At 43.3% G+C, this 25,061-nt stretch overlaps 1 protein-coding gene across 3 annotated transcripts in view; it reads left to right on the plus strand.

Moving 5' to 3' along the window:
* Positions 1-24,440, plus strand: part of LOC118509394 — a 75,046-nt gene extending 50,606 nt beyond the window's left edge. For 2 of the 3 annotated variants that reach the window (XM_036049942.1, XM_036049943.1), the window contains 5 exons: positions 8,034-8,581; positions 8,654-8,792; positions 12,984-13,603; positions 14,446-14,575; positions 20,435-24,440. In XM_036049942.1, coding sequence (XP_035905835.1) covers positions 8,034-8,581; positions 8,654-8,792; positions 12,984-13,603; positions 14,446-14,575; positions 20,435-21,574 — 2,577 coding nt within the window. In that variant the 3' untranslated portion in view covers positions 21,575-24,440. The remainder of the gene's footprint in view (positions 1-8,033; positions 8,582-8,653; positions 8,793-12,983; positions 13,604-14,445; positions 14,576-20,434) is intronic. The other variant, XM_036049944.1, reaches the window with a different exon arrangement.
* Positions 24,441-25,061: the final 621 nt, after the last annotated feature.

The raw sequence follows: 25,061 nt of genomic DNA on the forward strand, positions 1-25,061 counted from the left end.
TTTTCCTCGAACTATTTTAAATAAATTGCCACCATCTTGCTGCTGCTTGTTGTTCCTGCCACTCGTTCCTGCCACTTTCAATTTCGAATCAAGAAAAACAAACTCCTTGCGCAACAATCGAGAAGCAACAAAAAAAGGCAGGCGAAACAGAAAATATTTCAATTAACCAGATTAAGGATGGGTGAGTGGATTGCACAGAACGCATTCGTGCACCTGAAACTCCGAAGCGAATTAAGAAAAGGCTCACTGAGGCGAGCTGTTAAGTAATAAACAAATTGCATTTGCTTGCACGTCGATTTGTCGAGCATTGCTTATGAGCAATGCATGGGGAAATGTAGGTGCACGGGGACAGGATAGGCCAGGGGGCAGAAGTGAACACGGTCATGAGAATTGACAGCCGTTGTTGGCACAAGCGTTGTGCTGGCGAACGACGACGACAACGACGGTGGGGCGAGATTTTCTTTGGTTATGGTAAAATGAATGGAAAACTTACGTGCAGTGGCGGTGGTGGTGGTGGTGGTGACTCTATGTAAAGTGGATGGCAGGCTCAATGCTTTGGGGTTTTCTATCGTGTCTGTTTCCAATTATTTGTTCGTCTCAATGTTGGTGCAGTCGCCAACACGAAGCCATCCTTCGCACACACTTATAATTGATCTCTAAGCCTTGCTGAGCGAGCCGGGCAAAATTGATATCGAGACTGGAGCTAGTCGAAGGAAGGTTGACAGTTTTGTAACAGTCTGAGTGAGTTTTGAAAGAGTTTGAAATTTTTCTTTTATCGTCTCTCCGATCTGCTCCGTACAGGAATGAATGCTGGACGGTTTAGTGGACGTTTTTCATTTTCCACACCCTCCACACACACACACATGTGCGCATATGCCGAGCGGACAAACTTTGTCTGCAAAATGAAAGCGGGAATGGGAATGAAAAACGCACCGCATCATAAGCTGCTTTTTCTTTGCACGATACCAGCACAGATGGCATACAGCTCAAAAATTTTACCAACCGCTACTGGGTTCCGTCCAATGCTTCAATTGTGTTTGCAATTCTGTAACGGTGTTGCAAACACACAGGAGAGGGGTTTTTGAGGGGGGGAACGTTGCTGCATGTATGTAAATCTCCCTTCTATGGCGAAAAATGATGCATGAACGCAAAAAAATAAGCCACGTAGCAATATACGGGAGGAAAAATTCATTTATAATGAAAACCGTATTGCATTGATTAAAGCGTAATGTAAGGGAGTGTTTTAATTGTGGCCACAAGCGTCCTTCCACTCCCGTTCCGAGAGTCCTTGTTTTGCCTGTATTTAATTTGAATGTAATGGAATTCATAATTTGGCATGAACATGGGATTCGGCCATAAAACATGTGCATTCGAAACGGATAACTGAAAAGAAATTCTGATTCAAACATTTATCAAACTATGGAAGGTCGAGTGCGTGAGAGAGAGTGAGAATGAGGGCGAGAGAGAGAGCAATAATAATCCTGTTTTCAGAATGTATTGTGCGCTAACAACACAGTAGGCATGATATTGGAATAATTATTTAAGCATGTTTCAATTTACATGTTGGATTTAGTTTCCGCATTTTTCTGATGATAAGCTCCTTCTGAAACCTCGATGTAATTTTACGAGGCGGAGTTAACACAACAAAAATTTTGAACATGGTATCAAATAATCAACTATTAATTTCTATAGTTAAGTGACTGTAAACAATTATTAAAATTAGGAGTAATTTCCATATACATTTGTACTGCCTCTATGCCAGACCTCTCAGAGACTAAAGTGTTTCAAAAATCCATCGAACATTTTTAAGTGGATAAATACCTCCATAATTCTTTGCTCTCGTAATGTTGATAGTATTGTTAATTTGAGATATACAGCTCAGTATGTTGTTCTCTGAGTACTGCCCTTTTTCTTACTATGTTACAGCGGCGATTTTCATCATACGGTAGGGCTGGGATTCCAATCCCATCCAGACTGCTGGACCCACCAGCAATGGGTAAAATCAAGTCACAGAATGTGCTAAAGAAGAAGTGTTAAACCAACTCTAATTTATGGAATAAGACAAAGTATTATTTTTGTATACACCTTTGAATTATTTTGTATTCGTAGTTCTTCTCAATTTCTAAAAAAAAGTACTATGAGCTCTAGAGTGTAATTAACTTTTGAACTAACTGAGTTCTTCTTTCCCTTACCTTATTCTTCTTGATTAAAAGCTCTACGGACTCGAATAGTCCTGGCATGCCATTTCTGGTTTTCTATGACTTGATTTTACCCGCAGCTGAAAAGTAAGTCCTGTGTAAGGGGCTCTCTTTCACAGCAATTTAATAACGATCCAAAGTAAGATTTCTTCCAAGAAAGCTATCAATGCTGCATACTTTTCATTCAAACTGGTTTTCAACAAAGAGACAGACCTGAGAACCGTTGCTCAGGAGGGATACCAAATTTTTAAACTGACTGTGCTTAACCATTTGTAATCATTCTTTTTTCCAGCCTGTTGCAATTATTGCTATAAATTCTTCCTCATGTGAGATCTAATAAGTAAGTTGTAATAAACAATACGGCCGTTCTTGTTGAGTAACTAAAATTTGTATGTAGTAATTAGGTACGGCGGTAATTCGACAACACCGCCTGTCTTTATACGGCAGGACCGGGGTTCAAATCCTATCCGGACCGTTTCTCCATAGTGATGACTAATAATCAAGTCTAGTAGAATAAAATAAAATAAAGTAAAATAAAAAGGATGCTAAAATAAGATCCAAGATCTTGTTCAAAATTTTAAAGGAGTAATGTGAAAAGGTGTTGATTTTTGTATGCAATAACACTCTTAGCAATGCATATGTTGCAAATCAGAATACAAATTGATTGAAAAATCGTTGCGAATGACTAATTACAAAATTCCTTCGCAATATTTATTACCACGCTGGCTCGATCAATGTGAACGGAATCTGTTCCCTTTCTTATGGCTGCACCATCTTTTCTCTATCGTTAAGAAAACATGCAACCATGCGTTGGAACTTAGATTGTGATCGGAAACTATTAGAGTGCACCATACCGTAGCACCGCAACACACCGGTTTTCCGGCAAATAAATTCACCCAATGTGATGCGGCGCTGCACACAGGCCATAAACATGGCATCCATACGGCAATGGCACTTGAAGTGTGTAAAGTGCGCACACACGCGTTCTAATTGCCGTTTCCTTATCTAATTGGCTGGAGGGGACTTTCGGTTGCACAAGGCTCCAAGAAAGGCTCACCCTTTGCTGCAGGAACTGTATATTTTACCCCCTAAACAGACACAAACATACCTACACATGTGTGTGAATAGATGTATGAGGATCGCCTCGTATCTCTCGCCATTGTCGTACGGAGAACCTTCCGAACCAAGACAACTATTATGCTGCAATTCCGTTGTTGATTTATCAACGTTGAGCATAATTTATTTCGTGCGGTACTGTACATTTACTTCGAAAAATGTGTTCCATCACATCCATCAACCGAGAGCAGCGCCATCGTTTTCTATCGCTAAGAACGTCCCGTTCAAACGCTGTATCTTTAATTAAGCAAACAAATTGAGAATCAGTTTCTTAACCATGGCATGTACGCCTGTTTGCTAAATAATGAGAATTTAACCGTACCGACCCAAAACCGACACATACTGATGGGTAGGCTAATTGGATGGAAAAGTGTGTACTCTGCCTCTCATTTGCTGTGTAAACATCAATACTGCTCCAAGACACGCATTCACTTTACAAGATGCTCTCGTTGAACCACGACAGCTTTCTAAATTTAATCGATCGTAAATGTCACGTTTGGGCTGGCTTCTGGCTTGGAGCCCCCTCGTAGTAGCAGTAGCCAGGTAGACCAACCACCGGCAGAATCATCTGCCAACGAGCATCTGCTAATGAATTACAGCTTTTTGCCATTTATCGAGCCATTTTGGGTAGTAAGCCTGAACATTATCTTTTCCATGCTGGCTTTAACCACTCCGCCGGATCGGATTCTAGTTCTCGGGGCCCTTTGAAAGGTAAGCGATATATCAGCACTGGTACGAACCGTACCAGTCGCAATGAATCTCAAGTTGGAATGAAATTAAAAATTTATCGTCCATGTCGGGCTCGAGAGCATTGCAGACCTGTTGTTGTACGGCGTGGTTGTTGGAAACGGTCCAGAACTGGCCAACGACAAGTGAGTGTGTGTGTGTCTTGTGGCGAATATTTTTTGGATCCGAACTTGTGTGCAGTAAAATTGTGGGTGAATCGTAGCCACAGGCAATGCGACGAAATCTTCCCGCATCCAGAGTCAGCGATCATGACCCGCACTGACCTGGTGCGGTGGTGGTGGTGGTACAGCTCATATACCCGTCGTAATTCAACATCCAATCTGACTACCGAGCATGACCTACACGCCATATGGAGCGCCCGGTACGCCTACCCGGAACGCCAGACAGAGCAGTTCTTCTTGCTATTCAGAATTCTGGCCCACTGCACTTCCGACGATCCGATGTCCGATGTGAGCGAAAGCACAAATCCGGATTGTACGCGATGGCATGAAAATGAATCAGCCTCAGCCAGCAAAAATCGTGACACAGTGCGCGCTGGGGCCCGATCCCATCCACAGCTTCCACCTCACGCTAAGACCTCACGAGCGCGCGCGCACTCACGGAAGCCTCCCGGGGGATAAGAGCGAATTAGAATATGCAAAATATGGACCGGAGCTATTTCGCTGCGAAAACCCGGTAAATGGGAGCGTTCGTTGGCGGTGCCCGGTTCTACTCTCCTTTTTCTCGTTCGCCGTAATTAGTGATGGTCTACTACGGACAATCCCAGCGCTCCGGGAACGTACGCGGCACAAGTTTATTCCAGGGCCGGAAGAAGCGCCAAAAGTGCACGAGCAAAAACCCATCACGTAAGAACTTTTACAAGTGGCGGCTCTGCAAGGATAAATCATACCCGGGGTACCCCACTGCAGTCTGGGCCAACACGCGCGCTTGTACATTATTTCTCCCTTCTTTGCTGCAGAACACAGAAGGTAGGCTTTTGTGGGTTTGTTCTTTGGCACTGGGCTTTTGGAAGAAAAAATGGAAACATGTATTGCTTGCTGGGTGAGTGTGTGTGTGTGTGTGTGTGTGTGTATGTAAGAGACTGTAGGTAAGAGCAAAGGGTTGGAAAGGTTCTATCGATAGATGCCATCATATGCATGTGAACAAGATGATGTATATGCACTTACATGCTGGTGGGCTGGGAACTGTTTCGTGCCGATCTGCACATATTTGCAGGGAAATTTAGTTTGACATACATTAATGTTTGATTAGAAGTAGGACACGATACATGAGGGAACATGCTTCGAATTCAACTTTGTTGGTAATTTTATTACAAGAAATAGCTTAATGTTTAAAGTTCTTCTTGTTCTTTCGTAGTCTAACGACCTCTTAGCTCATGCCTGCCATTTCTAGCTTCGACAGTCAGTCCTCACTATGGGGGAAAGGTCCAAATGACACTTGAATCACGGTCCTGCCCTGTGAGGAATGTTTAAGAGTTGAAGTTTAAAGTTATTTTCTTTAAATTAATAACTTTATCGAACGGTTTAGATTTTTTTTATTTATAAGGAACGGCCTGGCCGTATTGCTAAACGGTTTAGATTTGTAATTGAAGCAAGAAGTGAAGAAAGTGTGCAATAGTTGGACTTATTCTGACCATCCGTTACAATCGATTTGAGATTAACAAATATTTCTTGTTCCTGGAGAAAGGCGAAAATGTCTAATGGACAAACTATGAAGTGTTATAAAACTTGGATCCAGGGATCAGAACATCCGTCCAAACAGTTAATTATCTTCTGGACGAGACAAACATTTTCATACTATTTGGCTGTGTTGGAGCAACTATCAGAATTCTTAGGGCAGTTCACCTCAATTGGTGAACCTCATCCAATCATTCTGTATACAACGATTTGATGTAAACATTAATAATTCTGTAACGTTGTAGGATATTGAGCTATTTGCGCCTAAAGATAGGCAACAATCAACACACATGATTGTCATTGGCGTTTTGGAATAGGTATTAGAAAAACATTATAACGAAATCTGAATAAATATAAGTAAGTGGAGTGGCCGAGGTGATAACGGCGCCGGTCTTCAAAACGGCAGAACCAGGGTTCAAATCCCATCCGGACCGCCTCCCCGTACGCAGAGCTTACTACCTTGCTAAGGGTAAAATCAAGTTACAGTAAGCCAGAAATCGCAGGCCGAGACCTCTCAAAGTTGTAGTGCCGAGGAAGAAGAAGAAGAAGAGTTTAAAGTGAACCCCCAGCAGAGCGAATATATAGAAGAACGATACGAAAGTCTCCTAGCTGCCCATAGACTGACCGGGATGCCATTATTTTTTAGGTACGCTTCTTATAGGTTTATTAGGCCTATTACAATCAATCAATCAATCAATGACAATGGAAGGACAAAGGAAGGACAATGGAGGAGCGGCTACAATGACGGGCTCTACGAGCTGTACGATGATCTTACCATCATGCAGCGCATTAGACTCGCCAGGCTCCGGTGGGTTGGTCACGTCATGAGAATGACACCGGACGACCCAGCCCGTAAAGTCCTTTTAGGCTGTCCACACGGACAGAGGAAGCATGGGATTTTCTGTCAAAAAGTAGGGAAGAAGAAATTTTGGCACCAAAATTCCGTAATAATTCGAACCAAAATTACCACGTGTAATAGGGCTATTAAATGAAAGATTTGCTCGAAATGGAATCCTACGACTAAGAGTTTAATCCTTTTCTAGCGCCGTCCAAAATTAGCCTCCCATAACTTGTTTAACATAACAACATAACTCCAGTATTGTTACGCCGCACCCCTCTGATATGCAACAATAAGCCAACCCAATGGCATTTGACTTATTCAATCTGCAAGCTTAACTCCCGGACCCATCCACCGTTGCACAAAGAACGCATTCATCATCGAGAATGCAATACTCCTTGGCTCCAATGTTTTTTTTCTCCTCCCTCATCTCTCTCGCTCTTTCTCACTATCGCTGGGTGCAAATTTACATAATTATCATTCACGCATTCCCAAAGTTTACATTCACGGCACGAAATGCCAATTAAGTGGTTTGACCGGCCTCACCTTCACATTTCTGTTGATTTCTGCTAATTAATGCCATCCGGTAGTATCATAATGGCCGCTATTTGTTAATGATAATACAAGCAAACTCGGCAAACGGTGGTGGGTTTTAAGCTCGCCGCACTGTGACGTGTTAATTGATGACCGACGCGAAGAAGCTTGTTTGCTTCATAAATAAATCTTTTATGAAAATCCATTTCCAGTGCAACGTGTCTATTGTTACAGCATGGATAAAAGATTGTCTCGCTATTCCGTTTTCCCGGCAACGTCGTTATGCAAAAGCAATTCTTCGCACTTATCCCAACTTCAACTTCAGACATGCATTCACATACTTCAGGAGAAAGCAATTAATAACCCACTCCGGATTGTGGAGGCAAAACGGAATGATAAATAAATTATCACAAAGATAGCAGCAGCAGCAGTAGCAGACATTCAGACGAATGCAATAATAGCGACACATCAGAGATGTTCGCATGAGAAATGGATACAAAATTATCCTGACACAGGATTGCCCTAACCGCTTCCGCCGAGCTGCAACTGTAAATGATTCAGAAATCTCAGCTTAGTCGTTATCTATCATTTTACAAATTCTTCCCGATGTTTTTGCCTGCCAGCGTTAAAGGCTAAGGAACGCTGGGAGGATGCGGTAAACCCTCACTAACGCCTGCCGGCAAGTGCACCATCATTAATCATAATTATTACATGCATTTACGGTTTAGTTATTTCCCCTTTTTTATCTCTCTCTCTCTCTCTTTCTCCATTTTCATTTTTCCATTCTCGGTGTCGCTGGTCGCTTCCGATTCCTACTGCAATGTCGTGCGAATGCATCTGTGTGACGGATTCGCTCGAACGGCCGGATCATCGGTCACCTTCGCTTCGGGACATCCGCTTCCCGCCTCGTTATCCAAACGAAAGCAGCAGCACCAGCAGCGACCCGGCCATCTTTCCGTCGTTTGCTGCAGTCGTGAAAAAATGCGACAAACCCGTCGCTACCAGCTGACAGTGATCGATATACTGGCGGACTACATCCGGTTCCGGTGTGAATCGGTCGCCCTGCTCCACCCACCCATCCGGCCGGCCGCACTGCTCCGGGAGTGTAACCGTATCGTTGGCAGTATGTTCGTAATCTTCGACGGTAGCATGGAGCTGATGACGCTGACACTGCTCCGCGTCGTACCGGGCCGGTCAGCACACACCCGGCTGCTGTATCCGGTGTTTGAGAACATTCTGACCAGCGGTACGCCGTGCAACGATTATGACACCATACCTGGGTACGTCCGGATGCTGCTTTGCTTCAAGCGCTGGAAGTCACTGGTGGGCGGCCGGGGCGAGAAAGGTTCGATCGATGCACACGCCGTACGGATGCTTCCCGGACGCTGTCCAACCGTTCAGCACGCTTCCGATCTACCCTTCCTGAGGTTGCTTCCGACCGTACCGCCCGGATGGCGGATCGCCGAAACACGGTAAGTCTCTCCCCTCCCCGATTGGGTGGCAGTGCGCACCTGTCAGATCAATCAACGTTTCCCCTTCCGCAGTTACCTGCTGGTCAACGATCTGTTCAGCCTGGAGCAATGCATCGCACTGTACCTCCGGCATTATCGCCGTACACTGAGCGGCCTGCCAGTGGATGAATCATCCGCAAAGCAACGCAACCCCATCCGTCAACGGCGTCTGGTGAGTGTGTGCTGTGTTCGTGGTGATGTTGTTGATTGCGTTCCCATCCCAGCCAATGGAACAAACCTGATGACATCATCAATCGATAAGTTAATCCTCCATCTTCGCGGGTGATGAGCACAGCCTTTTGCACTGCCTGCCTGCTCTTGTAACGCACAAACGCGCCTATCGTTGCGTACCTGTCACTTTAGATTTCCCGGCAATGGTCCGGGAAATAGATACAGCAATCCGTGGAGAACCGATCACCGGGCCCGCTAAGCCGGCAGCAACTTCTGCCCACACGATCTGTCACTTTTGACGCACATTGTTTACTACCAGCTCCGTCTGGTTGACAGTTCAACGCCACTAAGCTTTTGCACATCGATTGCATACCTTTCAGGGGCTGATAGAATCAGTGCAGCGATGCGCATCTGTGTCGCGTGCAGTCGCGTGACGGCCGGTTGCTGTCCATCGGCATTAAAACATTTCAAATTTCAAAGTTTGATGCGTCGTCTATCGATCCTGGATTCTTTTTTGCCAGTAAACCTGGCACCCGTCTGAGGCATAGTATTGTGTATAGTTCACTCGATATCAACCACTACCATCAGCTCGATTCTGTGCAGTGTAGGGGCGATTGTTGTGCTTGTAATTTATGCGCACACAGAACCCGTTGGCTGTATTTATCGCTTGGCGTGTGTGCATAATTCTAGAGCGGAAAGATACTTTATTTTTGTGGAATTTATACATATCGCCGTTGCATTTTATCTCTGCATGGGCGCCACGGTACCCCACGGAACGTAGCATATGTATATCAAGTACACGGTTAACTTGAAACGAATCGCGAAACTATAAATAATGTACCCCCGTCCCCCCTCACTGATCCCGCCGACCATGAATCCCTGTTTCCATACCATTGTTCCGGCTGACTGTTTCGAACTTTCGGTTGCCAAAAGTGGAAGTGAAACTATGTTCACGAAACGAAATTTCGTCCCAAAACAAATGTGTTCACGTACAACATGTACCGTAAAACTAGGGAGAAAAAACCCGGAGTACCGGGCCGATGATGCCTGGTGCTTCCGACATTACTCTATTCTATCAAACTCTATTCGACTAGCTCTATCACTGCCAAATAGACATTAAACTAGTACGTATACGCTGGCGAAGAATTATGAATATGCGTGTAAAATAGAGTTCCATCATTGGTGTGTCGTGTTAAGCGATGGGTCTTTTCATACTACTCCGAATATCCGAATGATTTAAGTTTTGGTTTTCACCAGTTTCCATACAATAATATACATTATTATGCGTGTAATATACAAAGGCCTTAATTGTGGGGCAATTCTATTACCGGTCACAGTGATTGAATGCTCTTTGATCTCTCCATTCAAACTGGCAACAAATTGAACCGATTGTCCACCATATGCCCACAGCGGTAAAATGTGATTTGTTTGTGTGTGTGTGACAATGAAGTTACGTTTTAATTAACTTTTGATTCCAATTGTATTTGTTTGCTGGCTGCAGGGCTTAGCCGGTTAATATCATTTCCATTCAGGACGCTAATACGTCACCTCCAGTTTTATGGAGCCTTTTTTGAGCTGAATTTTTACCCCTCGGGATTCTTTTAAAACGGATATTAGTTCCATGAGGGGATTTATCGAGCTCTGTTGCGAGAAATTCGAATGGATATTTATTAAATTAAATTTCACCAAGCACCATCCACCAACCATCCTGGTAATAGAGTGACGGACAGAAAGAGAGAGAACTGGCTAGCGAAAAGGGATTCGTATGGTTTTCGCCCGATAGAAGTAACCGGAAAAAAATTGAAAGCTTGTTAAAAATAGCCACCATCCAGGAAAAGCTGACGTCCATTAGCCGAAAGTTGTTCATTAAAAATTTAAACCCACCGGTTATCAACTCTCAACCGGGCGACTGATAAATTGAATATTCCAAAGTGGTAACTCTCATCGGTTTACTATTTCATTAAACAACGCGCCAGTTTTTCCCGTCCGCATTCGATGTCAATCGATCGGTGGTGGTGACCAACCTTCGCTTTGCCAAAAATTCCATCCTGCGGCCAGCGATAGAGTAAATTAATGTCAATCAGTTACCACGGTTCGCTGATGTTGATATGTAATGTAGTGCAATTAAATATTTTATTAATTATTTTTGTCACAAGCACCGGTTCCCCGGGCAAAGCTTTGAGCTCCCCCTAATGGAAACCAGATGATTTGCGCTGCTGGTTAACATTTGCTTAAGCGAACCGTTTCTCGCTTGATTGCTGATTGATACCCTGTTAGGCTAATCGGCTGTACTAATGAGTGAGTGTGGGCATCAGCATTCGATCACCTCATACCGGGCTTCTCGTTGAGCGTTTTGTACCCGGCAGAACTAATTTCCGGATGCCACGTGTCCACCATCAGCAGCACACAGTCACCGTGATTGAGCTGAGTTTGAAATACAATCACTGGGCACCTTCGCATGTCTATCTAAAATCGCCCGGGCCCTATCAGCCCAAAGTACAAATAATATTCCCATTCGCGAAAGCACACTTCCTGAAAGGTGTTTGGGCGTACGCTCAACAAATGTCCCAAAACATCCGCTTCCAACCATTCCGGCCGCTGTTGGCCACAATTTTCCCCTCCCTTCCTCCCTCTTTAAATCCCGTACCGAAATATGCAAATCCGCATCAAATCAACCAGTTGAGTGTTGGAGTGTACTTCATCAATCAAACCAGGTGTGGTCGCGATGGCTGCCCACACTGCGCCCTCTCTGTTCTGTTCTACAATCAACTGAATTGCGACACGGGTTGCGATTACGATGCTATGCGTAAGTAATTAGTTTGTTGAAACTGTCTGATGAAGCGTGCCGCGTGCTGTGTGCCGATTGGTCTGTGTTGCAATTATTTCTATTCGATAATTTGTTGGTGCGATCTGTATGCTTGATTGGTTTGCCCGGAATTTGAACGTACCGATAAAGCCGAGCCGTTAAGTAATTTTCTGTAATAGATTGTGGTTAGATTCAAACTGGGTACACATTTTTTCATTAATTTACCAATAAATTAGGAGTAAGGGAATTTAAATTGTTGAGACTTCACAAAAACACTCTCTGTAATTTTACTTTCTAGCAGGCACATATTTAAACTAGTTAACTTATTTATTAAGCAATACGGCCAGGCCGTTCTTTATGAATAAAAAAAAAAAACTTATTTATTAACCCTGAACAAACTATTAGTTTTCAGCAAACAACATTCCAACCCCCTCCGGAGTTTTCCCCATGGTTCTTTTTCTCTAATTACATCCTAAATTTCTTACTCACAGTTCCCCACTTTTTATGTTCAACGTCCATCCGCAAGGGGTTGGCTGCAACTGCAGTCAGCAACGCCTGGAATGTGGACCACACAACACCGGGCGGAAAACCAATTAGCAAAGTTTACATTGACTCAAATAGATCCCGATCCCGTGGCATTGCAAAAACATCCAGACCGGGACATCGGTCAGCTTCATCCGACCGGAACGTTATAATCGTTTACCGCGAATCGACGCGAACGGGATCACATGCCAGGGTACAACACTTCCACGAATCATTAACATCCACAGGTCCGCAGGGCGATGGGGAATAAAAATCTCCACCACCCCAAAACGATAACGGTTTACAAACGGATTCGGAATTTTCCTTTTTCGGATAAATAAAACCACAAAACCCGTTTCAAACTATTCGGTCACCTCGGAGTCGGAGGTTGGGGATCGTTTGATATAAGGCTTACATTTTTTAAAGGAATAATTGCACACCAATCTGGCAGCACTGGCAGCAAACGGAAACAACGAAAAACGGCAATCAAATACAAAACAAAAGCAAAGGGCAGATAGAAGAAATGCCAATATCAGCACAGAGCCATCTTCGTTTAACTCATGTTTTTGATGTTTCAATTAATTGCTTCGTTTGTGTGTTCTCTTCCTCTCTCTCTCTCTTTATCTTTCTTACTCTCTCTCTCTCTTTTTCCTACGATTGATATGCGGCGCACCACCCAATCAACCACCTTTTCCAATGATGATGTGATCCATCCGGCACACAAACACACACTCGGAAATGTCTGACCTTAACCTGACGGCTTTTCCCCTGTTGGGTCGGATATCCTCGCGCGTGTGTGTTGGAAATCCGGCATGTCCAACGTACCCCAACACATATGATTGGAAAAATTAATCAAAAAAAAAGTCCCAACAAACGCTGGAAATCCGAAGCAATTACATCAACGTACCGCTGCTGGCGGAGCTGATCGAACGTAAGAGTCAGCTCTGGACGCGAACCTTCCGGACGCCACCGGGCATGATATCACCGCGCCACACCGCACCCCTCGCACCCCCACACCATTGCCTCGAGCAGGAAGTGCACTCCATCATCGAAAGCTTGCGATTGATATTTCGCAACCGGACCGAATTCATCGAGCTGACGCTGCTGCGCGTAAAAACTGGCCCATCCTACGTCACCCTGCTTGGGCCCGTGTTTGCCACGTTTCTCGGCACAGCGGCGGCGACGGCGACGGCAGCAACGCCGTGCAACACAACAACCGGGCTGACCATTTATCGATCAAACGACGTGGAAACGTACGGTCGGCTGATGCTTTGCTATGCCAAGTGGAAGTCATTGTTCCGGGCGGCACTGGGCAGCGGGACGGAGGACCCACCCGAATGGGCGAGCATCGATGCGCTGGCCCTTACGCAACTGCCGTACGATTTTCCACGAACGATTTGCCCGCGTGATGCGCTGCTGCGACGCATCTTTCCGATCGATGCAGGTGTGCCGATGGACGGGAAGCGAAACAATGTGACAACCCGGTAAGTAATCGTCCCACTGCTCACTTCAACACCATGCAAAGGGAGGGAAAGGAAAGGAGAGGTGAAAATCCCATCGAATTCCGGAACGGATTTGAGACAGTCAGTCAGGAAACTGCAGCTAATGAAGAAAGATTGTCATGTGTCGGTTTTTCGACAGACAGAGTGAGAGAGAGAGATAGAGTGAGATAATGCACCAAACAGGGAAGTCAAACAATTCGGAAGGAGAAAAAAAAACCTATCTCCCCATTTTCCAACCGTTTTTTTTCTGCTTTCTGCTACGATTCAAAAGTTGAAAAAGGAAATGAATTTCCTAGAACGCGTCGGTAGCGTAGTAGCGTAGCAAGTAGCTCTATAAAAGAAATTGGATTGAATTTGTGAGCCACCATCGTTTGCCATTTTTATGCTTCGCTGGGCAAAGGAAAAAAAGGGGTTTACAAATGTATCATAAGAACAAAAACTTTGGCAAATACGATAAAACCAACCGGCGATCGATACGATTCAATTTCAGGGAGGAGAGTTTCGATATGTTTGAACTTTTTTGCCCCGCTATCGGTGGTGGAAAATTTAATCAACAAAGTATACAAAAATTCAAACGATTCTCCTTTTTTCCTTTGTGAGCGACAATAATTTAAATCTTGCTCTTAAGAGATCGTCGTGTACGTTAGACGAAAAGCTCTCCTTGCGTATAGAATACTTCCCCAAGCTTAACGAACATTAATCCCAACCTTCGCAAACCAGCGACAAGAGCATACATTATCGGATCGTTACAATTCTTCACACAACTTCCATATCCACGCGTATGCTGTATGTGTAACAATGTTACTCCCTTGTTTATCCCACAGCGTGTTGCTTCGAACACTTCCCAAAAGACCCGATCTGCAGGAGTTATGCTTGCAATTTATTCAGGCGTACCGTTGCGGCTCGGATGCAACAACACCACCGATGCACGACGACCCACAGGATGCACACACGGTAAGTTTATTCCGGGTCACACCCTTTCGCCGGGTTGGATTCCAAAAATCTTCCCCGAATAGTTCCCCCGACATCCTTGCGGAGGGACCAAGTTTTTTAACTCCAGACCCAACCCCCATCGGCTGGAGTACATCGAAGAATGTAATTAGAAGCTAGATTTAGTTGCTGTGTGTGGGTGTTTTGAGGGGGTTCCGTGGGTTGCATTCCAACAGCGGTACATTACAGTAACCCTGTTCGAAGAGGATGAATTACACGTACCATGAGATCGAACGAAAAATGGCGGATCCGGATTAAGTGACTGTCCCCTCGGGACGTAAGTATCGCTCGACAGGTGAGCATAGTTTTCACGGTACTTGAGCCATCCTCTCGTTACCCGTTGCACTGGAATGTCGGAATAGGCCGTATTGGTGGGAAATGTTCTGCAGACATTTTTGTAGCCCGTTCGAAAGCAGAGTGAGATTGACACCTCTTTGCTAGGGGGGTGTTCATGCAACCATGCAGCTACTGCCTGTTCAATTCCCAATTTGTTGCTAGCAAACGAGACATTTGCATCCCTCCCCCCCATGGCCATGGACATGTGCATCTTTGTTGATTCTTTCACCCGGATTGCTAAAGCCCATAGACACACAGTAGAACAGTCTGATCGAATTGGTGGTAACGGCAGCAGTATTTGATTTTCGGTTGTTAGCCAAGTGAAGCGTTAAATCATTACTGGAGCATTGAACATGGCTGTGGTTTTGGTATTTGTTGTGTGTGTTTGTTTTAAAGAAGCGATCACACATAAATTAAATTGGATGCAGGTAGGAACCTAAACTAGGACATTTAATATTTCTTTGATTCATTTTAAAAATAGGTTTATTTCTTACATATTTGTACATTAACTAAAATAGCTTTAAATTTCTATTTTTGTTTATTGCCATAGCGGTGGAATTTAAAATCTGTTACCTTATAGGTTGAATGCCTATCGGATGAATTTTTAACATTATCCTGTCGATTCCTGGTAGTTTCATAATTCCAGCTTTTGACTTTTAACATTTAATCGCCCGTTTTTCGGTGACGCACCGTCTAGAGTGAGTGGATTTGAGAGCATTTTATTGTCAAATTTCCAGTACGGAAGGATAAAAACATGATCCTTTTTTCAAGTGCGCTTCTCGTGAACCGAACGTGAACATTTTTGACAGATTGTAGTGCCGTTGTTGCGCTAACGACAGTCACCATTGTTCACAGGTTGACTATTGTTCAGATGTTCAGGATAACTCATGTTGCAAACTTAAAATAAAATAAGAACAGCAGGCCTGAACTGCGCACTATTCATCGATGGATCGGCTTTTAAAAGCTTTTAGTGTATGAAGTATTAGATGCGACTATTACTGAGCAACTCGGCGTTACACCTCATAGTTTTAAAATACAAGCAGAACATAAAATTACGTTTCGGGCGACACAGATTGAAGTTTAGCACTAAACACTAAAGATGTGTCCTCTTACATTGAGTTTCAAAATTGAATTGAACCTATTATTTATCATCATGTATCTGATTCAATTGTCTTGTGATGGTAAATACTCTTCACAAGATCGAGCATGATCTAGCTGGTTAATAAAGACTGGTAATCGGACACTCTCTAACTACAGTTTGGATGATTTGGCTATCGATTTGGTCATCGATTTGGCCACCAGATATTCTTTTAATTAGTTAATTCGCTAATCCTCCATAGCAAAGTTAGGCGAGGTTGTATTTAAACTACCCTCTTCATTAAAGTGAGTTTACCAATGTCCTAGTAACTTAATCCTATTTCTTATAACGCTTATCCATAAAAAATATGATTTTTTATGATTATGCTAAATTATTTTTGTTAATCGAAATGCCAGAACTAGGCCAAATTTGTGCGTCAGGTGCATTTTATGAGACATTGTTGCCGTCATCCTGCTCTCTTAAATGATACTTTTAACTCAGCATACAACACCAGCAGCTATGCGGACAAATAGAGTATTTGAATACATGTTTTAACAACCACGATAAACGAACAAACTCGAAGGGCTAGAAGATAAAAAAAATCCTATTCTACTACATAGGATAGTTTTGTTTTTAATTTAATTAAAATAAATATGAACAATTTCACATGGCGGCACCAGGGTTCAAATCCCATCCTGACTGTCTCCCCGTACGCAGGACTGACTACATTGCTAAGGGTAAAATCACAGTCAGACAGAAAGCCAGAAATGGTAGGCCGAGACCTTTAGAGATTTAAGTGCCTACTTAACATAATTAAATGTTTCCTCTTTTGTCTCAATAAGGAACAGCCATGTGTGTATTTTATTTTAATTTAGTCTTGCAGATGTTTCGATACAGTAAAGCAATAGCCAGGCCGTCCTATGCGAGTAAAAACAAAAATCTGTACAGCTTATTATTTGTTTGGTGTATTATAATTAGAGTCAGCATTTTTTTTTTCATAGTTAGCTAATACCAGAGCGAATATTTAAAAAAAACCCAACGAGTGGCAAACCATCTAAGTTTTAAATAAAATTCTTTGTTTGGAATATGAATACGTTTCAAAAATAATCAAAACCCCTAAATTAATCAAAACATTGGTTTTATATCCTAAAACGTTTAAGATAACATTGTCGTCCGTCTTAAGAGAGAAACTTAACCATCACTCCACACTCTCACTCAAACAATTGCCAATCCTTCTAAACGGGCGGCAACTACCTTGTTGAAAAGGAACCAATTTGAAGTGTCTGCACACAGTGCAGTCTTGCATCGAGAACAATGATAATTAGAACGAACATTGCATGGGCAGCCCGGACCACACTCATCGCGCTCATCAGCCACGTCACACTCGAGCGTCACTCGACGGGCAGCAGCACCCGTCAATGGCAAAACATTTGTGCACTCGATGCAGATCGACTGTTGACACGACACTTGACTCGTTCGATCTACCGACTGATTCAACTGGTTCTAGCAACGCTAGCAACCGCATCAAGCACATCACTTACGGTGCGACCTTCGGCGATAAGTGCCCTCGTAAGGATAGTTAAAAACGGAGTACACTCATCGGTCACCGTTAGTAACTTGCCAGTAGCAGTAGCAGGAAGAAGGCACAAGACAGGACAGGCCAGAAGGATAGGCAAAAAAGCTATTCGAAACAATGGACGCCGCCACCGTACCAGCTACTTGATGCGGTCGGATATGACCTTGCGTGCAATGGCGAGTCCCGTACGGGACGCTTTTACTGCACCGCTGCCGTCGACTTCATATGACTTGCTCGCTGCATCGGTTCGGATCCTTGCTACGCACATAAATATTCATGTGCCCATAAATGCTTCACTGCCGCGAACAGTTGGACAGCATGGGGCAAGCAACAAAAAAAAACCTCCCCCTGAAAGGAACTTTAAACTTTATGCCGCAGTTGCACTCCTTTTAATGTAATTCTTGTACTTTGCGTTTTTATTTCCTTTTTGTTTTTCCTTCTTTTCATTGCTTTCCCGTGCCGGTGGCATCGAGCCGAGGAAGGTGAAAAGTGTCACTACAATTTGTTATGCAAAGATGCGCAGGTTCAGCCCCGCACTGCTGCCGGGATGGAAAAGTTTTGTGGAAAATTTATGACCGAAAAACACCACTCCACAGCCACAAAGTGTTTTTCAACGGGAGTTTCTGTTTTTTTTTCTTTTAGCTTCCTCTTTTGAGTTGTAGTTTGGGCAAGTTTTAATGCGAAAAGGGACGGAAAATCTAAAACGCCTACGCAGGGCAAGTAAATTGGAAAGATTTTTTTTGCTTCTCCAATTTGCATTGGGCAAATAGTAAATTATGGGACAAATAAAGCAACGCCAAACGGTTCCCATTTTTCTTCGGTGGTTTTCTTCCCCTCAAAAGCCAGCCAAATCGAGCGCAAAGTTAGGTAGTGATGATGATTATGTTTTTTTGGAATTGAAATGAAATATTCTTGATCAGGTTTGAAGTTGGAAGAAAATCGAAAGAGCGGAATCTGGCTTGACATTCCTTGTAGTAAAAGTGTGTCCGGGGCATGAATGGAATTCATCCGGTACGCGATTGCAATCCGGAAAAACTTTTTAAAGAAGGCACCTGAGTTCTTGCGGGGCTTTTGGATTATTTATTTGAGCATCGAATTTGTAGACAATTAAATCTTTGCCAGATGATACTTTTTCAGCGTATTTATTTATTATTTATTCATTTATTATTACGGTTATTGCAGACGCTTTCCAGTATACTTTGTAAGCTTGGATATATGAGTTAAAAGTTAAATCTTATTATTTTATAACCTTCTGAAAATCTTACAAAAATCTAATCTGAAAGATTTTTTATTTCTATCTACTACTCTATATACAGAGCCGTTTGATCGCTCACATCTTGCGCTTATATATTTATATTAAACATAATTTTTTGCTCATAAGATATAGTGGAAAATCAAATATCAAACACATTCATGAACCAAATCTAATAATAAAGAAAAAAATATCGATAAAAGTACAACATAAGTTGATCTTTAAATCCATTAAAAGACAATTTAGCATTTATTAATTTATGCCATTTATATTTTAAATATGACGGCTTGAATGCTCATGAATTAAAAATTTACAAAAAAATAACGAAAAACTAACAAAAATGTTTGAAAAATTCAACATTTCCTCTTTGTTTTTTTTTGCCTCATCCCGGGCATGCTCGGTTGTAGATGCGTGGAGAATGTGGGGTCCAGGTCTATTGTGGAGGTTGTATCGATGTTTTAGTGCCGGCTTATTTTTGTCGATCGGTACAATGATGGTAGTGTGGATAAACGGAACACAATTCCGCTTATCGGATCACGGACTCTAAAAATACAAAAAGAGAACAGCAATCTGGACAGCACAAACATTTGCCTGCGTACAGTGTTCCTCAATTCAGAACTCAGGAACTATCGACAAGTTCCATCTAGTAATAGTAGGGTCTCTGCTAATCACGAGGTTGGACCCGCCGATCACCTCCGAGTCCAACGCCAGCGAGACCGATTAACATGATATCTAATATATTTCATATATAAGAGAGGGCTTCAGTTGTGCTATTTATGTTTACAAATTCAAATCATCCCGCCTCTTTGTAAGTCACAAAAAGCCAGAAATGGCAAGCCGGACCTCTCGATGATGTAGTGCCACAGAAGAAAAAGAATGTTTCAAACGAATAGTTTTTAATTCTGTTGTGGAAATGGCTGGAAATCTATGCCATCAAAAGTATTCCATTAGTTATTTAGAGTATGGAATGTTGATATAGTCAGACGAATGTCATGTTCTCAATCCCAAATTTTCAATAACTTTGTAACTTAGAAAACAAATTTTGAAGAAATTCATGCCTAATTAACAAGCAACTACAACAATACAACAGCGACTAAAGTGTATGGTATTAGTGTATTTTTTCTAATTAAATAATTCATCCACCGAAGCTTTATGGCCTGTCTGTCCTTAAAAAAATAGGTATGATTCCTTTGCTCCTAACGCATTCCTGATGCAGTCCATCCGAACCATAAATAGCGTTCTAAAACTCAGTTTCCATTCGGAACTTGATTCGATTTCAAATTTCGCTCAGGTCGTAAACACACTTTAACAGCCTTTCGATTCATCGTTAAGCCGTCATCGTTCACCCAAAAAGAGGAAATGTTCAAGTGCGAGTTTTCATCGCACTTAAACTGAGCAATAAAAAACTCAACAAAACAACAACGAAAAAGGCAAACAAACAAACAATTTTGTTCCTTTTCTTGGTAAACTTTCCAGCTGTGATTGCTACAAATTCCTTTCCCACGCGCATTCATTCAATCTATTTTTCTTCTTTTCTCGTTCTCTCTTTCTCTCCGTTTTTTCCCCCTATCATCCTTTCAGACAAACTCAGCCGCATACAAATCAATGTCCCCTAGCGCGGAACGGTCACTTCGTTGGCACTCGAGCGCCGATGTATCCGGTCAGTCTACCACCATCCAGGCGCACCATCGCCACACCGAGTGGCGATCGGAAATGAAACCGATTATTATTCCAGACAGCGACGATCCGGACGAACCGTTCACGTCCAGAATGCCGGCCCAGGAAAACGAAGACCATAATATTACGGCACAAATGTTGTGCCACCCGGCCACATACGCGTCCCCATCACTGGCCGTGTTTTGCTCCGTGAAAGATTCCGCGGGCAACGACGATACATGCACCACAACTCGAATGGACCAAAACTCATCCAGCACACCGACCGTCGATGAGTTCGTTGCCGACAGTGCTGCATCCCAACATCCAACATGGCCTCCATTTGCGGAATGTTTTCTCAATACGCCACCAGCAACTCCACAGCACGAAATGCCTCCGGAAGCGGTTGACGAGGAACAACGGCGCGCCGTGCTAGTCAAAAAGCCGCTCCCGAGTCCGAGCTGGACGCGGCTGAAGGGAACGATACGATTGAAAGGTATCCCGCGGAAGAAACGAATCTCGGCTGCAAGGGTGAAGCGTGTGCTGGGGAAGATTTTTGCACACGATGGTTGTTGGAATTTTGCCGACGTTCTAGCCGTAAAACTTCACAGCTCTACCCGGACCCGATGCTCATCAATAATGAGCGTGGGTTTGGGTAGCGACTGTACGTTAAAGTTGAAAGAAGCTGTCACAACTGACCGACCGGCGGGGGAGCTTTTATCGGCCGGCCAACAGAGGTTGGCAGGCGGCGATGAATTGGCTCCCGGTACGGTTGACGATGACGATCGTTCGAAAAACGATGCCTTGCTACGCGAACTTATCGATTGTCTCGGTGCTGTTGATACGATGCCTTTGGAATCGAAACAGGGTTACGTTGATTTTGCCATTTTGCCCGACAATCCGGGATACGGTGCGGAACGCATCCACACCTCCACCGTGGACGACCACCAGGCGTCTCCATCGGTGTGCGATGGTTGCGTTGACACGTCCCCGCTCTTTGCTGCTGATAGTGATAAATATGTACTGTTGTTCACCGAGCTAGGACCCGTTTCCTGGCCAATTGTATAAAAACAGGTTGTCTTCTTAGGCTAGGATTTGCCGTGCACACACACACACATTCTTGTGCGCAGTCATTGTTATAAGCGGTAAGCGACCAGGCGTCTCCATCAACGGGAGAATTTCCTTACTTCCCGGATGCGATGTAGGCCCGTCTTCTCGGCAACCCCGTGACCCAGGTGACAAAACCCCTCTCAAACCACAGCACGGGCAGGCGGCCTTCGATCCATCCAAAAGCTCATCGACTTTCAAGGGCTGTTTGTGTCAATTTCGTCTTTTCAATGCCCACTGACCACTGGTCAGTGTTGTACAGACGCGCACGGAAAGCTGTGACACATCCGTCGAAGCAATTTAGATAAGAATCACAACAAATGAGACCGTTGGCGGGAGGAGAGGATGGAAATGGGAAGATTCCCACCACCGGTTCTCAACTTTGTAGCGTTAAGTAAATGCAGCAAAATAAGCTGCACTCTGCACTTTTAAATGTCCTTTCTTCTGATGCCTTTTTCGATTGTCCTCGATGTTGTCTGCGATGTGTTTCGAGCGAGCTCTTATTCTCTATACCTAAGTGTTTGAGTGTGTGTGTGTCTGTCTGTTTGTGAGTGTTTAATGTTTGTGAACCACTCTGTACTCTCGTTTCCTTGCCTTTTGTGTATCAGCTCGGTGGAGAAGAAGAATAAATTTATTGAAAGAAAAAGTAATAATCTACGATAAGTATTTTAAAATATTTAAGGACACAAAATGTGAGACCCGAGAGGGCCAAGTTTGTACTTCTAATGATGAATTATATGTTTTAAATTTGATTTTTTTAGTTGAAACTTCTTGTAGATTACAGGGTATGCCGTAAGTTTTTACACTTTCACAGATAATTTTCATGACATCCTGAGGTTATTTTACGCTCTCAGATATTTTGGCTTTTCATTCCAAGGTTTTTTGAGGATTTCCTACACACAGTGACGGACAATTTTTATATCCGATTTTCAAATCACTGCGTACGACTCATTTACTGGGTAAAATCAAATTAAAATTTGGCAAAAGCATTATAAACATCTAAATTTTTTTATTCTGAGTGAACAGTCTATCAACACCTTAACTTTCTATATGAATTTATTTCCTTTTAAAAATAGCCTTATAATACAGTTGGATTAAAAAACAAAACACGAGTAGAGTCGACGCAAAATAAAATAAACGATAAGCTTTAGTGTGTTAACATTGTACAATAGATTGAGGGGACGCCCAAAACTATTGCAAATGTTATTCGAATTTAAGGTTAGATAAAAAAAACAAATTTAAAGAGCTTTTTTTACAAAAACTTTTTTTAACGGAAGCAACAAATACGCCGGTCTTCACACGGCAGGACCAGGGTTCAAATCCCATCCGGATCGTTCACCTGTTATAAGGACTAACCAACAAACTACGTGGTATAGTCATGTTTAGTAATTTCGGGCACTGTCTAAAAATCATGGGAAAGTGTAAAAAAAACTTCGGCATACCCTGTAACATTATCACAGCTTACACCAATCGCCTGCTGATTTTATTCTCAGCTCCTTTTGAAAGTTCCCAATAGAATTCGCAAGTCCTTAAGCACAGTACAGAAACGAAAAAACAAAACACCTTAATCTTAAGAATCGAAATAGTAAAACGAGCATATGCATGCGTACCGTGTAGCAGACCACCACCATCATCACCAATCATGCCTTTTGAGTCGTCATCTCCAAAACCAGCATCACGGCATCATCAATGCCCCAGGGTGTGTTCTTTTCCCGTGCGTGTGCGTCGTCGCTTTCCCACATTCGGCCACACGATCGGGTTCGGCCGCCCCATACCCCGGGTTTGTTGCGTAACGAATTTATCGGTTTCAGCGTGTTTTACGAGTTTCGGTTTCAATGGCCACCGTTGCCACAGACAGACAGCGAAAACTGCTAGCTGGAAGCCAAAGCACTGTATCAGTACAATTCAAACGGGAAGAGAACCGAAGGGAAGAGGAGTCTTGCAGTCAGCGTGCGCTGACCGGGCCGGTCTTTACTTGTACTTCGACTCAACCACAAACTTACACACACATGCAAAACAGAACAAAACACAATCAGCGTAAAAAAAAATGGAGAAAAAGGTGGACGAGAACCACAAACAAGGGAGGGAGGTAGAAGGAAGAAAGAGACAGACTTAGACATGATCTTTCTAGTGCAGGTGAAACATTCTAGGAGGGAGCTATTTGTAACAAGACTTGGTCGGTGAAAAGGGGGAACGAGAAGCAAACTTCCCGCTAATTATGAGCTAAGTTATTGTTGGGCATCTGGCGTGATCTCCCGCGTACAGCAATAGTAAAGTGGCCAACCAATGTATGTACCCAACGTTAATGCAAAACATGGCGAAAAAGGCTTGCTAGAACTTAAAGGCCACCAACCGTCACAGCAAAAACACATCAACCAACCAATCAACCAACCTATCAACCAACTCGCCCTACAATCAACTAGCCATCAATAAGCCGGTCAGAAGAAGTCAGTGCAGGCAAAGACATTGTACATATTAGTGTGGAGAGCTAGCTGTATATCTCAAAAGGGCAATCCCCTATTCCTCGTCTCCTTTCGATGGTTTCACCCAATAGCCCAATGGCGGAGTATCACTGAGATTGTGTGCTAGTGTAAGTATAGTTTGTCCACCCCTTGGGCCGGCACAGGGGGTGATGTGATGTGGGTGGTATGAGTCTAACTCAACCCGTCCGCGCACAAACACACACACATACACTGCAAACAGAATTCCTGTATTTTTGCAATCAATCACTAAACTACTGGTGCACTACCTAACTAAACGCCGCCATTCTAGCGAACGATAACCAAATAAAGCGTATTTGCGTACATATTCATATTTGAAGATCGATGTGAAACCGTTGTGTGTTTGTCGTCCGTGTTTTATTCCCTTTGGTTTTAAGTATAATGGATGACTAACTCCCTATGAAAAAAGGTAAGTTAGGTTCCTCGGCTTGAAAGAAACGGTCCAGAATAATTTTCCAGTTGAATGAAATTCGTCTACTCTTTTCCTTCTTGAAACGTCTAAAAATAACGCTTCAAAATTGACTCCTTTTCAAATTCAAATAGAGCGTAAATATTTTTATATAATTACAAATAACAAGATTATTCTGGCGCACAATTCCCCAGCAGCTCGCCAAAAACAATGGGGCCCGTTTTGATAATCCCCCAGCATGTAATCTATATGTACATACAAAACGGCAAGCATATTTCGAAGACTGAACGCCACCAACCCAGCTCGCTCTGTTACCGTTTACGCTTCCAACAACCGTCCGAAGAATGGAGAAGAAAGCTCCTATTCCTGCACCCGTGCCGGCACAATGTTCCTTCAATTGATCTTCATTTCATCTGTAAGAAAGACTGTCGGCCGGCGTAGCACTCGTAACGGTTGGCTGGATGAATCGACAACCCGGAAACACTTTACAGCATCACCACAAGGACACAAGGATCCGAAAGCTGACGCCCTTGCGGTG

Source organism: Anopheles stephensi, chromosome 3, assembly GCF_013141755.1.
Source record: "Anopheles stephensi strain Indian chromosome 3, UCI_ANSTEP_V1.0, whole genome shotgun sequence".
In the NCBI taxonomy this organism is placed as follows: Eukaryota; Metazoa; Arthropoda; class Insecta; order Diptera; family Culicidae; genus Anopheles; species Anopheles stephensi.